Here is a 14,532-nt window from a genome sequence, read left to right as displayed (position 1 = left end):
ACATACTTCTTCAGTTATAAATGACTTAATTAACATTAACAAATAAATTTACATATAAAAAGCCAAATGACAAATACAAACATGACCAAACTAAATGAAAGATAAGCAACAAGATAAGACTAAACAGTTAATAAACAATAAAAGGATAAAAAAAATAAATAAGAAAGTTAATATATGTATATGAGCCTTAAGAAAAATGAAGATCTCAAGAATAGTTAAATGTGATTTAAGAAAATTATTGCAACAAGATAAAAGTATCCAGGAAATGTTTCTGTCATCAAGACTAGCCACTGCACCATCTGAACCACAGAGATGCCATCAAAACTAGCCACTGCACCATCTGAACCACAGAGATGCCATCAAGACTAGCCACTGCACCATCTGAACCACATAGATGCCATCAAGACTAGCCACTGCACCATCTGAACCACAGAGATGCCATCAAGACTAGCCACTGCACCATCTGAACCACAGAGATGCCATCAAGACTAGCCACTGCACCATCTGAACTACAGAGATGTCATCAAGACTAGCCACTGCACCATCTGAACCACAGAGATGTCATCAAGACTAGCCACTGCACCATCTGAACTACAGAGATGCCATCAAGACTAGCCACTGCACCATCTGAACCACAGAGATGTCATCAAGACTAGCCACTGCACCATCTGAACCACAGAGATGTCATCAAGACTAGCCACTGCACCATCTGAACCACAGAGATGTCATCAAGACTAGCCACTGCACCATCTGAACTACAGAGATGCCATCAAGACTAGCCACTGCACCATCTGAACCACAGAGATGTCATCAAGACTAGCCACTGCACCATCTGAACCACAGAGATGCCATCAAGACTAGCCACTGCACCATCTGAACCACAGAGATGCAGCTACTGCTTATACTGGTTTAAAATATTGTACAAGTGATTGATGACAACTGGGAAATTTATACACATATAACCTGCATACAGGAGAGAGGAGCTTATGACAACATTTCGGTCTGACTTAGTCCAGGTTGGACGAAAACACCATCATAAGGTAATCTCTCTCATGTCCAGGTTATTTGGGTATTATTCTAGTTCTTTTTGGGAAATTTAACTTCATTAAAAGAAAGAAAAAGACTTCCTTACTTAGCAACTGCTTCTTTTCCAGGCATGGTGGCAGCCCCAGGGGCGGGTAACCGAGACGTTCTATCAAGCACCTCCATTATTTTCACTCCAGACTCCTTGAATTTTGTCTCGTTCTCTTGCCACTACAAAAAAAAAGTCAAATTTTTTTTTAGCACACCATTACTAAGACATTAAAAGGTATTTTTTTTTCATTAGTTTTTAACGACACCGTGGGATGAGTCCACTTCGTGTTAATAACTTTAACATTACACTGCAGTACGTATTCCAACATTACCTCATTATACCAAAATTTACATTATTAAGATAGTCTACCATTTCCATATAAAAATTTTATTAAATATGGTTAAGCAATTGTTTCCTTTTCTGATTAGTGCATACAAACAAAAACATTTAAATTAAAATAGCATACCATGTTTGTTAATACAGCAGGACATTGGATAACTAATGATATAACTATGAAATTATGTATTACTAATACTTAGAAAAAAGTTTTTTCTAAATTATTTTGATAGTAATAATTCTTCAAATCTGTTTTACTGAATGTAAACAACAATGGAAATTAGATATCTTTGTATAATTCCTATAACTTTATACAGTTTAATGGCCTAGACTTGAAACAATATACTAATGGAAAATTTGGTTTAAATTATATTAAAAATTAAAAAATTCTGCCTTTCCAAAAACATCAAATGAAAGATCCTCAACAAAGATCCTCAACAAAGATCCTCAACAAAGATCCTCAACAAACAACCCAGTTAGCATACATCTACACTTACAAACAGAGCATTCAGAAGCCAAATCAAGTTTAACTACCTCAGTATCAAATATGACCATTCCTCATACTACTGGTTACAATATGTACAAGTAACTCATTTCTAAGTTGAAAAACCAGACAAGTAACTCATGTGTAAATTAGTGATTGCCAATATTAATAATAATTACAAAAGCGAGGAGGATTCCAGGAAAAAACAACGACAAATATATATTTTAAAAACTAAATCTATACAAAATTTAACAGTGAATAATTTTAGTGTTTGGTTTGTTGAAAGAAGAACTTTAGCATTACTGTAGCATAATTTATATGAAAAAAAAGAAGACTCACACAGAAATCAATTAGTCCCACTTAAGTCAAATTGGTCAACTAAATGGCATAACGAACCATGTAACAAGAAACATAACCCCATGATTCTCCTTCACAAACCTGGGAGGCAATAGAATCAAGAAGTTGGGGAAATCCTGGCTGCCCGTAGTAGCGGTTGGTGGGTGGAAAATATGTGCCGCCATACACAGGTTTGAGGTCTGGGGTCAACCACACACTCATAGGCCATCCACCACTACCACTGAGAGACTAAAATATGGACAGTGCACAATAATTTACTATTCTAGCAGCTTAAAACATTTAGAAAATGATAATCAGTGTTTTCCTGATATCCTCCTGCCTCTCTCCAACACCATTCTGCAAAAAAAATATCAAATTTGTGGCAGTTTTATATTGAAAATTACTGTTCGTATTTTACAATATAAAACATGCTAATCATTACCCAAAAACCAAGCTGTTAGGTAACACTGTGACATGTAAAGAAATGAGAATGCACCTGTATTTTCATCGTAACACCATGAACCAAAAAATTAAAGCTAACATTTGAGTATAATTATTTATTACTATGAGGCATGACAGATACGATCTCAAAATCTTGTGTTTTGTTAAAGAAAATGCTGAAAGTCCTAATGGTACATTTTAAAAAAATTACTATATATAAATTAGCTAAAATTGGTCCATGAAAATTACACCTTTATATAAATAATGAAGTGTTACAGGAGCCTCAACATTTCTCCACTTTTCTTTGGTTAATGTTAGTTTCCATCCATTGAGACTTAGTCCCTACCTTTGCTGCCAAACTATTCAGCAATGTTCCAAAACCAATCCGGCCATACTGATCCTCCGGTGGGAAATAAGTGCCACCAGCTACTGGGACTAAATCAGGAGTAAGGAATACACTCATAGGCCACCCACCTCGTCCACTAGATGCCTGAGCAGGTTAGCAAAGGAATTACAATTATTTGACTGCTACAGTTTAAAACCTTTGTATTTTTATATTGTTCAAAGGCCTACTGATTTTTTTTTTTTTAACATGTTGGCCGTTTCCCACCAAGGGTGACCCAAAAAGAATGACCCCCCCCCCAAAAAAAAAAACTTTCATCATTATTCAACACTTTCACCATCACTCATACACAATCACTGTCTTTGCAGAGGCGCATATATCAGACAAAAAAAAAAAAAAGACTTCTGGCATTTTTTTTTTTTAAATTTAACACTGATTTCAATAAATGGTTTCTTTTTTGTTTATTTCTGGGGTATATTTATGCATGTATTTTATTTCTGGGGTATATTTATGTATGTATTTTATTTCTGGGGTATATTTATGTATGTATTTTATTTCTGGGGTATATTTATGTATTTTGTTTATTTCTGAGGTATGTAACATCAAGATAGTCTTGTCACCTGAAGGAAACTTAACTTATTAAGGTGGGATGCATATTAGTGTTTAAAGCAACAATTATGAGTGACAGTTACTCAAAAATTTAAACTTGTTATTTATTAAGAATGGTGCATGATTTCACTGGGGTAATAATAATTGTTACGCGGAGGTGCAATTATGATGTATATGTCTTTCACATTTGTTCATCTTTCTAATATTACATTGCGATTACCATTGTTAATGCTAAAACGAGAGTAATCAGCTTTATAATATTAGATATTCATATTCATCTTTCCCATTTTTCATTGTGTATATATTTATTCTGGAAACAACCAATTTGTTTGTTTGGCCTCAGCTCTACTCCACTCGCCTGAAGCGAGCTGACGTCAGGTGTGAGTGGGGAAGAATAAGGAGTACAACACCTCTCTCAGTCTTGAGAAGGTCCTCTCTACTTGCTCGTTGACTTTGACTGAGAACTTATTCAGCAGTATAATATTATTCTCTTAATCACTTGAAAGTAGATTATTTGTAAAACTCTCACCAAGTAAAATCTCTTCAGTGTTTAAAGAGACTTCAATTATTAAGCTTGGATCATCTCTGGTTTGAGTGACCATGTAACTTGATCAAATTCATATGTAAATACCCATTCAGTCGCAAAATGTAACTGTAAACGATATATAAGTTATAAGTCTGTTAAGTGTTATTTCTTTATAAGTAAAGGTACCATTTTAAAATACTATATAGAATATCACCTAAATTACTTTACATTAACAACAAGTTTTAAAGCAGTCTTTTCATCACTCCATTGTACAAATCCTTATTACGATTTTCCATGAGCATATTGGATATTAAACATCTCCTATATCACTTATCAAACTCTTCAAAAATAGACCGTTTTTTTTTTTAACCAACTTTGTCCCTATTATCGAACTCGCCCCTATTTTCGAACCACCGGGTACCGGACCTGTCCGCCAGCCCGCTCTGTCCGTTGCGAAAGATGTTAATATGCTAACCAAAAAAAGACCACAGACAATCGATCAGGTTGAAAAGTTGTTGCTGGTGTGGATAGGATAAAGAGATGGCAGGTGATAGTGTTTCAGAGATGATTATTTGTGAAAAGTTCAGTGACAAAACCATGTCCCATTTTAGGGAAATCTTAAAGAGGCGCCAGAAACAGAGGACTGTGGAAAGTTATTTTGTGAGACAGGGATCCAGTGACTCTCAAGCTGGTCCTTGTGACATTAAAAGACAGAGAAGGAAAGTAACCCCAGAGAGGGCTTTGATACCTAGTCTTTATGAAGGGGGATTCTTCCAAACACTAACCCCCAACTCCCTCTCTCCTCCCTATCTTCCAGAAGCCATCACCAATCTTCAATAAAGGGAAGTAAAAATGTTATTTTATATGTTCATTTAAATTTATTAATACATAATTGTACACTATATTTGTTGTGGTAAGTTATTAAATGCTGTAAAGAGTTTTTATGAGGATAGTGAGGCTCAGGTTAGGGTGTGTAGAAGAGAGGGAGACTACTTCCCGGTAAAAGTAGGTCTTAGACAGGGATGTGTAATGTCACCATAGTTGTTTAATATATTTATAGATGGGGTTGTAAAGGAAGTAAATGCTAGGGTGTTCGGGAGAGGGGTGGGATTAAATTATGGGGAATCAAATTCAAAATGGGAATTGACACAGTTACTTTTTGCTGATGATACTGTGCTTATGGGAGATTCTAAAGAAAAATTGCAAAGGTTAGTGGATGAGTTTGGGAATGTGTGTAAAGGTAGAAAGTTGAAAGTGAACATAGAAAAGAGTAAGGTGATGAGGGTGTCAAATGATTTAGATAAAGAAAAATTGGATATCAAATTGGGGAGGAGGAGTATGGAAGAAGTGAATGTTTTCAGATACTTGGGAGTTGACGTGTCGGCGGATGGATTTATGAAGGATGAGGTTAATCATAGAATTGATGAGGGAAAAAAGGTGAGTGGTGCATTGAGGTATATGTGGAGTCAAAAAACGTTATCTATGGAGGCAAAGAAGGGAATGTATGAAAGTATAGTAGTACCAACACTCTTATATGGGTGTGAAGCTTGGGTGGTAAATGCAGCAGCGAGGAGACGGTTGGAGGCAGTGGAGATGTCCTGTTTAAGGGCAATGTGTGGTGTAAATATTATGCAGAAAATTCGGAGTGTGGAAATTAGGAGAAGGTGTGGAGTTAATAAAAGTATTAGTCAGAGGGCAGAAGAGGGGTTGTTGAGGTGGTATGGTCATTTAGAGAGAATGGATCAAAGTAGAATGACATGGAAAGCATATAAATCTATAGGGGAAGGAAGGCGGGGTAGGGGTCGTCCTCGAAAGGGTTGGAGAGAGGGGGTAAAGGAGGTTTTGTGGGCAAGGGGCTTGGACTTCCAGCAAGCGTGCGTGAGCGTGTTAGATAGGAGTGAATGGAGACGAATGGTACTTGGGACCTGACGATCTGTTGGAGTGTGAGCAGGGTAATATTTAGTGAAGGGATTCAGGGAAACCGGTTATTTTCATATAGTCGGACTTGAGTCCTGGAAATGGGAAGTACAATGCCTGCACTTTAAAGGAGGGGTTTGGGATATTGGCAGTTTGGAGGGATATGTTGTGTATCTTTATATGTGTATGCTTCTAGACTGTTGTATTCTGAGCACCTCTGCAAAAACAGTGATAATGTGCGAGTGTGGTGAAAGTGTTGAATGATGATGAAAGTATTTTCTTTTTGGGGATTTTCTTTCTTTTTTGGGTCACCCTGCCTCGGTGGGAGACGGCCGACTTGTTGAAAAAAAAAAAAAAAAAAAATTGTTGTGTGTATGTACAGCTAAAATTAATCCCTATAAAATGTATTTTTCTTTTTGTGAATATTTTTGGGTTCTGGAACAGATTAATTGTAATTTCCATTATTTCTTATGGGAAATATTGCTTCGCTTTTCAAACTTTTCGAATTTAGAACTAGTTCCTGGAAAGGATTAAGTTTGAAATTTGAGGTTCCACTGTACAGTAGACTGTCGATTAACATGTGATCCATTAACACTTTTTTGACATAACACAGTTGAAAAATTGCGGTATATTTTCTATAAGCACTTCATATTTATCATTTAGAATGCAGTAAATTTTTGAGAAAATAGGTGAAAGGCAGTACATACAAAGTCTAGAAGCCAATAATTCTGTTGTAACTAAGCATTCCTGTGTCTTTAACAGTCCCTCATTTACTCGAGGTGTATTTAGTCAAAGGATGAATATGTTAGTGACTGATAATAGTGCGAGAAGTACACTAATTAAACAAAAAAGTGAAGGAATGAGCTTGTGGCCCTGACATGATAAATGTGTCTAAAGTTCATAAGGCTACCACAGTACACACTGTTTATATATATAAAGTGCATATTACGATGGGAGTTACAGATCTAATTAACAGATGTGACTAAATTAGCCGTTTCCTGTTATTATTATTATAATCAAAAAGAAGAGCTAAGCCACAAGGGCTAAGCCGTTTCCTGTATACCAATCAAGTCATGCAGTGTTTCCATATGTTTTGCATCATCAGGGCTAAAATGTGAGGATCCTGGAGATAAAGTTTATATAGAAGCAGGCCCTGTTTTACAGCACTTCACTTTATGCCATTTTGTAATGCAGCAGTTTTCAATTATACCCATTCTTCATTTATTCAGGCCTCCTACAATGTCACTTTGTCTGACATTTTTGGGTTATCCCAGGTTCTCTACACATGCTGCTATGTATGATAATCTATATAACTGTATTTGTGTATACTTGAATAAATTTACTTATTCCACCACTCACTATAAGCTAAGGACAAAAATATTTTAAGGTAAGTAATGTGCATTTTTTAGGCCTAGTACTATTGCTCACTTAATATATGATAATGTAAATATGTTATCAGGCTTTTTTTTATGCATTTGAAAGTGTGAAAAGGCTAGTTTCACTTTACAGCAATTTTTGCTATACAGCAGTAGCCTGGAACCTAACCTGATGTATAAACAGGGCCTACAGCAGCCCAGAACCTAACCTGATGTATAAGCAGGTCCCTACAGTAACTTGTAACCTAAACTGCTGTATTAGCTGGTCCCTACAGTAGCATGGAACCTAACCTGGTGTATTAGCGGGGCCCTCCTCTACTGTACTAGGTTCACAAGTTCTGGACCTGCCCATGTGAAGCTACTACCATTATTTATATGTCTTCTCCTTCTCTTCAAGGGAAATGATACTTTATATTCATTTTATAAATAAAATTATGTAACAATAGTTTATATTTAGCCAGACTAGAATCCTGGTGGAAGGAAGTACAATGCCTGCATTTTAAAGGACGGGCTTGAGATGTTGGCTATTTGAAGTGACATTTAAACTGTCATATCTGGGCGCCTTTGAAAAAAGACAGTGATTGTGTATGAATGATGGTGAAAGTGTTTCTTTTTTGGGTCACCCTGCCTTGGTGGGAGACGGCTGTCGTGTTGAAACAAAAAATTACAAAAAAGTGATGGACACAGAAACACACTGGTCATCACAACCTTTAAACAAAACAATAACAAAAGAATAGTAATAACCTCAATTTTTTTCTTTTGTTATTTTGATCATTTTTCATATTTTTTGGGATAATTTGCACTCATATTATGGTAGGTATTAGTCTGGGCATATTTATTACATAAAAATCTTAATCTTGTGGCTGGTAATATATGGTATTTTTACTGATGTTTCCAGGCAACTGTAGTTGTGGTAGTGGCATGTGATAGTTGTGAGACTGCCTGTCATATATATATATTTATACAGGAACTGGACAGGATCACAACACTCCTCCCCACACATTTCTGTATCAAAAAGCAATGACAACTATAATGAAGAGAATTACATTCTGTTTTTAGGAATGTAATTACCATGTTAATTGACAGTCAACTGTGTTTTAAAATAAAAATTCCCCTCCTTCCTTCCTCAAAAAAAAAAAATCACATTTTATATACATTATTTCCAGATAATTGCATTTGATAGTAAGATAAGACCTATAAAATTCTATTATTTGCTTATTTACAAACCATTTAGTTTGACAATTAAAAGTTAATATAAAAATTATTTTATCTAAAAATTAATATTTTACTTTTATCTTAATTTTAGTGATGGGGTTGAAACTTCAGCTATTTCTACAGTGTATTGAGGTTTTGTTCCTGTGTAAAAATTAAGTAAATTAGGAAGGTTGTTCTTTTTTGTAATTCCTAGTGACGGTTGCCTCCTTTCACACCACAGATCAGTTCCGCTTGCTGGACATGGAGGTATAGCATCTATTTGTCTGTAAGAAATTTCAAGTGTCATAGATGTTTTAATATTTTGACTGAATCTGTAAGTAAAAGTAACATTAGCATGGGCCCAAAACTGCAAACATGTAGTAGTGTAGTACTCTTCAAATCTTCAATATTTACATGGAATTTACCAAGGAATATTACTTAGAAAAACACTAAAACTAAGAAACCAGACTTGTGCATAGTGAAAAGGTACACAATTGGTACTAAAAATATCATTTCCTCACCGTAACAAAGGTCATATACATTTTGTCTACGTCTGGTCTCTCTTCTCTGTCCACTTTGATATTAATGAAATTTGCATTCATTATTTTTGCTATTTCAGGATTCTCAAAACTTTCTCTTTCCATAACATGGCACCAATGGCACGTAGAATACCCAACACTTAAGAAGATGAGTTTATTCTCTTGCCGAGCTGCACTGAAGGCTTCATCACCCCAGGGATACCTAAAAATATCATTACTCTAAATTTTAAATACCAAATACAGTACATAAAAAAAATTGAAAGAATGAATTGAATGAATGATGAATGCAATAATTTTATGGGGGGTCATCCTATCTTAGTGGGAGAAGGCCAAACAGGTAGATAAAATTAATTTACAGTAGTAGTAAGAATAGTGAAATGCATAATGGAATTATACACAGTTAGTATTATTTTGCAATACAGTATAGTATTCACAAAAAACACTGCTTATATGGGTCATTCAACACAATTAGTGATATTATATACAGTACAGTACAGTGGACCCTCGGGTAACAATTTTAATCTGTTCCAGAGAGCTTGTCCTTAACCGATTTTATCATTAACCGAATTAATTTTCCCCATAAGAGATAATGGAAATCTAATTAATCCATTCCAGACAGCCAGAAGTATTAAAAAAAAATATTTTTTTTACATGAAATATACATTTCCCTATACAGAAAACAATGAGACGTGCAGACATGAGACATGGTGGTCAAGTTGGATCATTGGGAGGTAAAGTGTGTTGAGTCACTAGGTCAAGTCTCCCTGGAATACTTCTAAATTATATTTTATAGGTAGTAGACAAAGTAATGTAGGTCCTGTTTGGCATTGTCTTCCAGAACTGACCTGTTTCGTTACAACTGAACACTTGTTGGGGTTGGAATTTTTCAGCTTCACCATGCCTTATCACACTGTGTATGCCACTACAATTCTTAAATCTCTCAAACCAACCTTTGCTGGCCTTAAATTCACTAATATGAGCACTAGTTCCAAGCATTTTTTTCCTGTTCACCTGGGTGTTAGTCAGCTGGTGTAAGTTGCATCCTGGGGGACAAGATTAAGGACCCCAATGGAAATAAGTCACAGTCCTCAATGATGCACTGGCTTTCTTGGGTTATCCTAGGTGGCTAACCCTCTGGGGTTAACTGTTTCTCGGTAACTGTTTCTCGTTAAGCCACACCAACAACACTCCACATCTTCAAGTAGTACAGCTGACGGTGGTGCAGCAGCAGCTGACGGTGGTGCAGCAACAGCTAACAGGAGTGCAGCAGCAGATGACCATGGTACAGCAGCAGCTGATAGTGGTGCAGCAGCAACTGACCATAGTACGATAGTATTTCTCACCCTTTTTACCACAGGGTTGGCACTAGAAGCTTTCTTTGGGCCCATGGTGGCTTATTTAGCAGTTACAAGTACTAAAAACAATGGAATAATACAAAATGTATCGAATGTATGTGTGGAACCATCCATTCTAGCTTGTAAACAATGGCACACTGGGTATACATAGTGGCTGGGCAGCCGTGGGCGGGCCAGGCCGTTCGTACGCGCTTGGGACAAATGTCCCTAACCGAGTTTTTCATCATTGGCCAAGCCAATATTTTTATGCAAAGACGCATCGATATCCGATTTTATCACTATCCGATTGCATCGTTACCCGAGGGCCCACTGTACATATGTACTTGATCAGTGGCTAAAAAAAATTAATTTCTTACCAGTGTACAGGATTACTGGCATGCTGCAAAAGATATGGAGACTTCTCTGAGGCCAAGCGGTTCTGTGTATCACTACTGGCACCGGATGTTCCTTCTCCTGTGTTTGCCATGGTTCGCTGAAACTGCTGTCGAGCTGGCTGATGGCTAACTCTACTAACCCATCTGCCGATTGTACAAAAATTCCTGCAAATAAACTGTATGCTAATAAAGACCCATAACAAAAAAATAAATGGTGTAAAATAAATATGACAAAAGTATGTGTCAACTGACCAGTGTGGCAAAAAAGAGTAACTGTCAAAAAATGTCAGATAAGAGATACAATTTACTGGAAAATGATCAACTTCTCTACAGAATCAGAAAAACGAGACAACACTGAGAAAGATATCAAGCCACTATCACTGTTTCTCTGGGAATGAGGTCTTGCAATATTCTACAGGACATTATCAACATTTCTAACCAGATACACAAACTGTGACTAGTATAAATACTTTTGCCACTCTAACTTTCTTAGCCAGCAGATCACTCTCAGTGGTTCCCTAGACCACTGTGCCTTAAAGTAAAAAGAAAATAATTTCCCACTAAGGAAGAGTTACAAAAAAAAAAAAAAAAATAAATTCACTGTCATTCACTGAACAGCCATCTTGCCAGAAGAATGCAGACATCATAATTCAATGACATTTTGAACTGCAACATCCCCACCTCTCCTTCAGGAAGTAGGCAGTGAATTTATCACCTCCAGGACTTAAGTCTACCTAACCTGTTTCCCTGAATCTCTTTACTCAAACAGCATGCCAGATCCTTAAAACTGCTCTGTTCTACTTAATTGGAACTTACATGGGTGGATTGCATATTCTTGGACTACAAGAAGGCGTTTGACACAGTTCCACACAAGAGATTGGTGCAAAAACTGGAGGACCAAGCAGGGATAACAGGGAAGGCACTACAATGGATCAGGGAATACTTGTCAGGAAGACAGCAGCGAGTCATGGTACGTGGCGAGGTGTCAGAGTGGGCACCTGTGACCAGCGGGGTCCCACAGGGGTCAGTCCTAGGACCAGTGCTGTTTCTGGTATTTGTGAACGACATGATGGAAGGAATAGACTCTGAGGTGTCCCTGTTTGCAGATGACGTGAAGTTGATGAGAAGAATTCACTCGATCGAAGACCAGGCAGAACTACAAAGGGATCTGGACAGGCTGCAGACCTGGTCCAGCAATTGGCTCCTGGAGTTCAATCCTACCAAGTGCAAAGTCATGAAGATTGGGGAAGGGCAAAGAAGACTGCAGACAGAGTACAGTCTAGGGGGCCAGAGACTACAAACCTCACTCAAGGAAAAAGATCTTGGGGTGAGTATAACACCAAGCACATCTCCTGAAGCCCATATCAATCAAATAACTGCTGCAGCATATGGGCGCCTAGCAAACCTCAGAACAGCATTCCGACATCTTAATAAGGAATCGTTCAGGACCCTGTACACCGTGTACGTTAGGCCCATATTGGAGTATGCGGCACCAGTTTGGAACCCACACCTAGCCAAGCACGTAAAGTAACTAGAGAAAGTGCAAAGGTTTGCAACAAGACTAGTCCCAGAGCTAAGAGGTATGTCCTACGAGGAGAGGTTAAGGGAAATCAACCTGACGACACTGGAGGACAGGAGAGATAGGGGGGACGTGATAACAACATACAAAATACTGAGAGGAATTGACAAGGTGGACAAAGACAGGATGTTCCAGAGATTGGACACAGTAACAAGGGGACACAGTTGGAAGTTGAAGACACAGATGAAACACAGGGATGTTAGGAAGTATTTCTTCAGCCATAGAGTAGTCAGTAAGTGGAATAGTTTGGGAAGCGATGTAGTGGAGGCAGGATCCATACATAGCTTTAAGCAGAGGTATGATAAAGCTCACGGTTCAGAGAGAGTGACCTAGTAGCGATCAGTGAAGAGGCGGGGCCAGGAGCTCGGACTCGACCCCCGCAACCTCAACTAGGTGAGTACAACTAGGTGAGTACATGCCTGCTGGATGTTCAATCCCCTGTCATGTAAAGCCTCCTTCACACCTTCCCCCAACCCTTCCTGAGATAATCCCTACTCTCCCTCCTTTCCAACCTGAATTTATACCCTCTCTTGGTCATTTTATTCTGCTAGATCCTCCCTTAAATGCCCAAACTACTTTGACAACCCTTCCTCCTTCCTCTGAATACCTTTCATGAGTTCTAATTTCTATACTCAGAGGTCTTTGTATATTATTCATACTACAAACTCAAACATGACATCTCCAATACCTACAATCTTCATCAAGTCCATGCCACACACCCATGTAAAAGGGTTTGTACCACTGAAAGTATACAAGATTTAAAAGAAACTGAGTATTAGACTAATGGAATGAATTACAAGAATGAAGTATATATGCAACATTCAAAATTTTATAAAATTACATGAAATTACAGAAGACAGGACACAGCCAGCAGAGTTCTCCTCCTGTAGCTAAAGTTAAGTAATTACAATTTGGTAATCACATAAACAATAAAAGCATATAATTGCAAAAATTGAATATATTACCAAGGAAAGCTCTAAAATGTCATTACAAGTTTATTTTCACAGGTGGGGATCCTCTCCAAGATATGATACTACGTACCACAAACTGCCCTTCTCACACTATACCATTCACTTATATATCCATACCTCACCTATGCTATCTGTGCTTGGGATCAACTGCAGCAACACACCTGAAGCCAATAATAACCCAACAAAAAGCCACAGTAAGAATAATCACTAAATCCCATCCCTGGCAACACACCCCCCCACTCTTCATAGATCTAAACTTACTCCCTGTTCAGAACATCCACACTTACTACTGTGCAATCTACATCTACAGGACCTTAAATTCCAATATTAACCTTGACCTAAAATGCTTTCTTGATAGTTGTGACAGAACCCACAGGTATAACACCAGACACAAACATCTCTGACATTCCCCGTGTCTGACTAAACCTTTACAAAAATTCAATGTGTGTCAAAGGCCCTAAAATCTGGAACACCCTACCTGAAAACTCTAGAACTGCAGACACATTCATCACCTTCAAAACTACAGTTAGAAAACATCTTATCTCCCTGATACACCCCGACAACTAACTACATGTAAACCACCTGGTGGTTCACACTTACACTCACTCACGCACTGACTATAAACCCAGAAATACTAATCTTAATCTAAAAATAATGAATCCTAACTAGTCATAAGTTTGCCTATGATACTCCAATATAGACACCTTGTATTGTGCCAAAACAAAAGCATTCACATTGCTAAACTCACAAATTATGATGTAGTCACTTAGCCTTAATACCATAATCTGTAAGGATTTAATGTTAAGAATTAATCTAAGTCTGCTCGAAATGCCTAGCCATGCTAGGTGTTCTAGTGGCCCCCTCTATAATGCCTAGCCATGCTAGGTGTCCTAGTGGCCCCCTCTGTAATGCCTAGCCATGCTAGGTGTCCTAGTGGCCCCCTCTGTAATTAGTATTTTATAACATGTAAACCACACAATATCCAAAACCTGTAAACCCCACATTGTAACCCTTATAGAGAATAAACTTGAATTGAATAATTCATTAAGAAATGATATACACCTCGTCTCTGGTGTT

General features: G+C 37.5%; 1 protein-coding gene across 1 annotated transcript in view; it reads right to left on the bottom strand.

The window, feature by feature from the left end:
* Nucleotides 1-14,532, bottom strand: part of LOC128684427 (spermatogenesis-associated protein 20) — a gene marked incomplete in the record, with an annotated part of 31,929 nt that overhangs the window by 16,378 nt on the left and 1,019 nt on the right. Inside the window, 4 exon segments of the mRNA XM_070098127.1 lie at nt 1,133-1,254; nt 2,334-2,480; nt 9,159-9,378; nt 10,888-11,070. Of these exon segments, the coding sequence (XP_069954228.1) occupies nt 1,133-1,254; nt 2,334-2,480; nt 9,159-9,378; nt 10,888-11,070 (672 nt within the window).

Source organism: Cherax quadricarinatus, chromosome 4 (assembly GCF_038502225.1).
Source record: "Cherax quadricarinatus isolate ZL_2023a chromosome 4, ASM3850222v1, whole genome shotgun sequence".
NCBI lineage: Eukaryota > Metazoa > Arthropoda > Malacostraca > Decapoda > Parastacidae > Cherax > Cherax quadricarinatus.
Note: the sequence above shows the minus strand (reverse complement) of the source record. Positions and strands in the feature narration are given on the sequence as shown.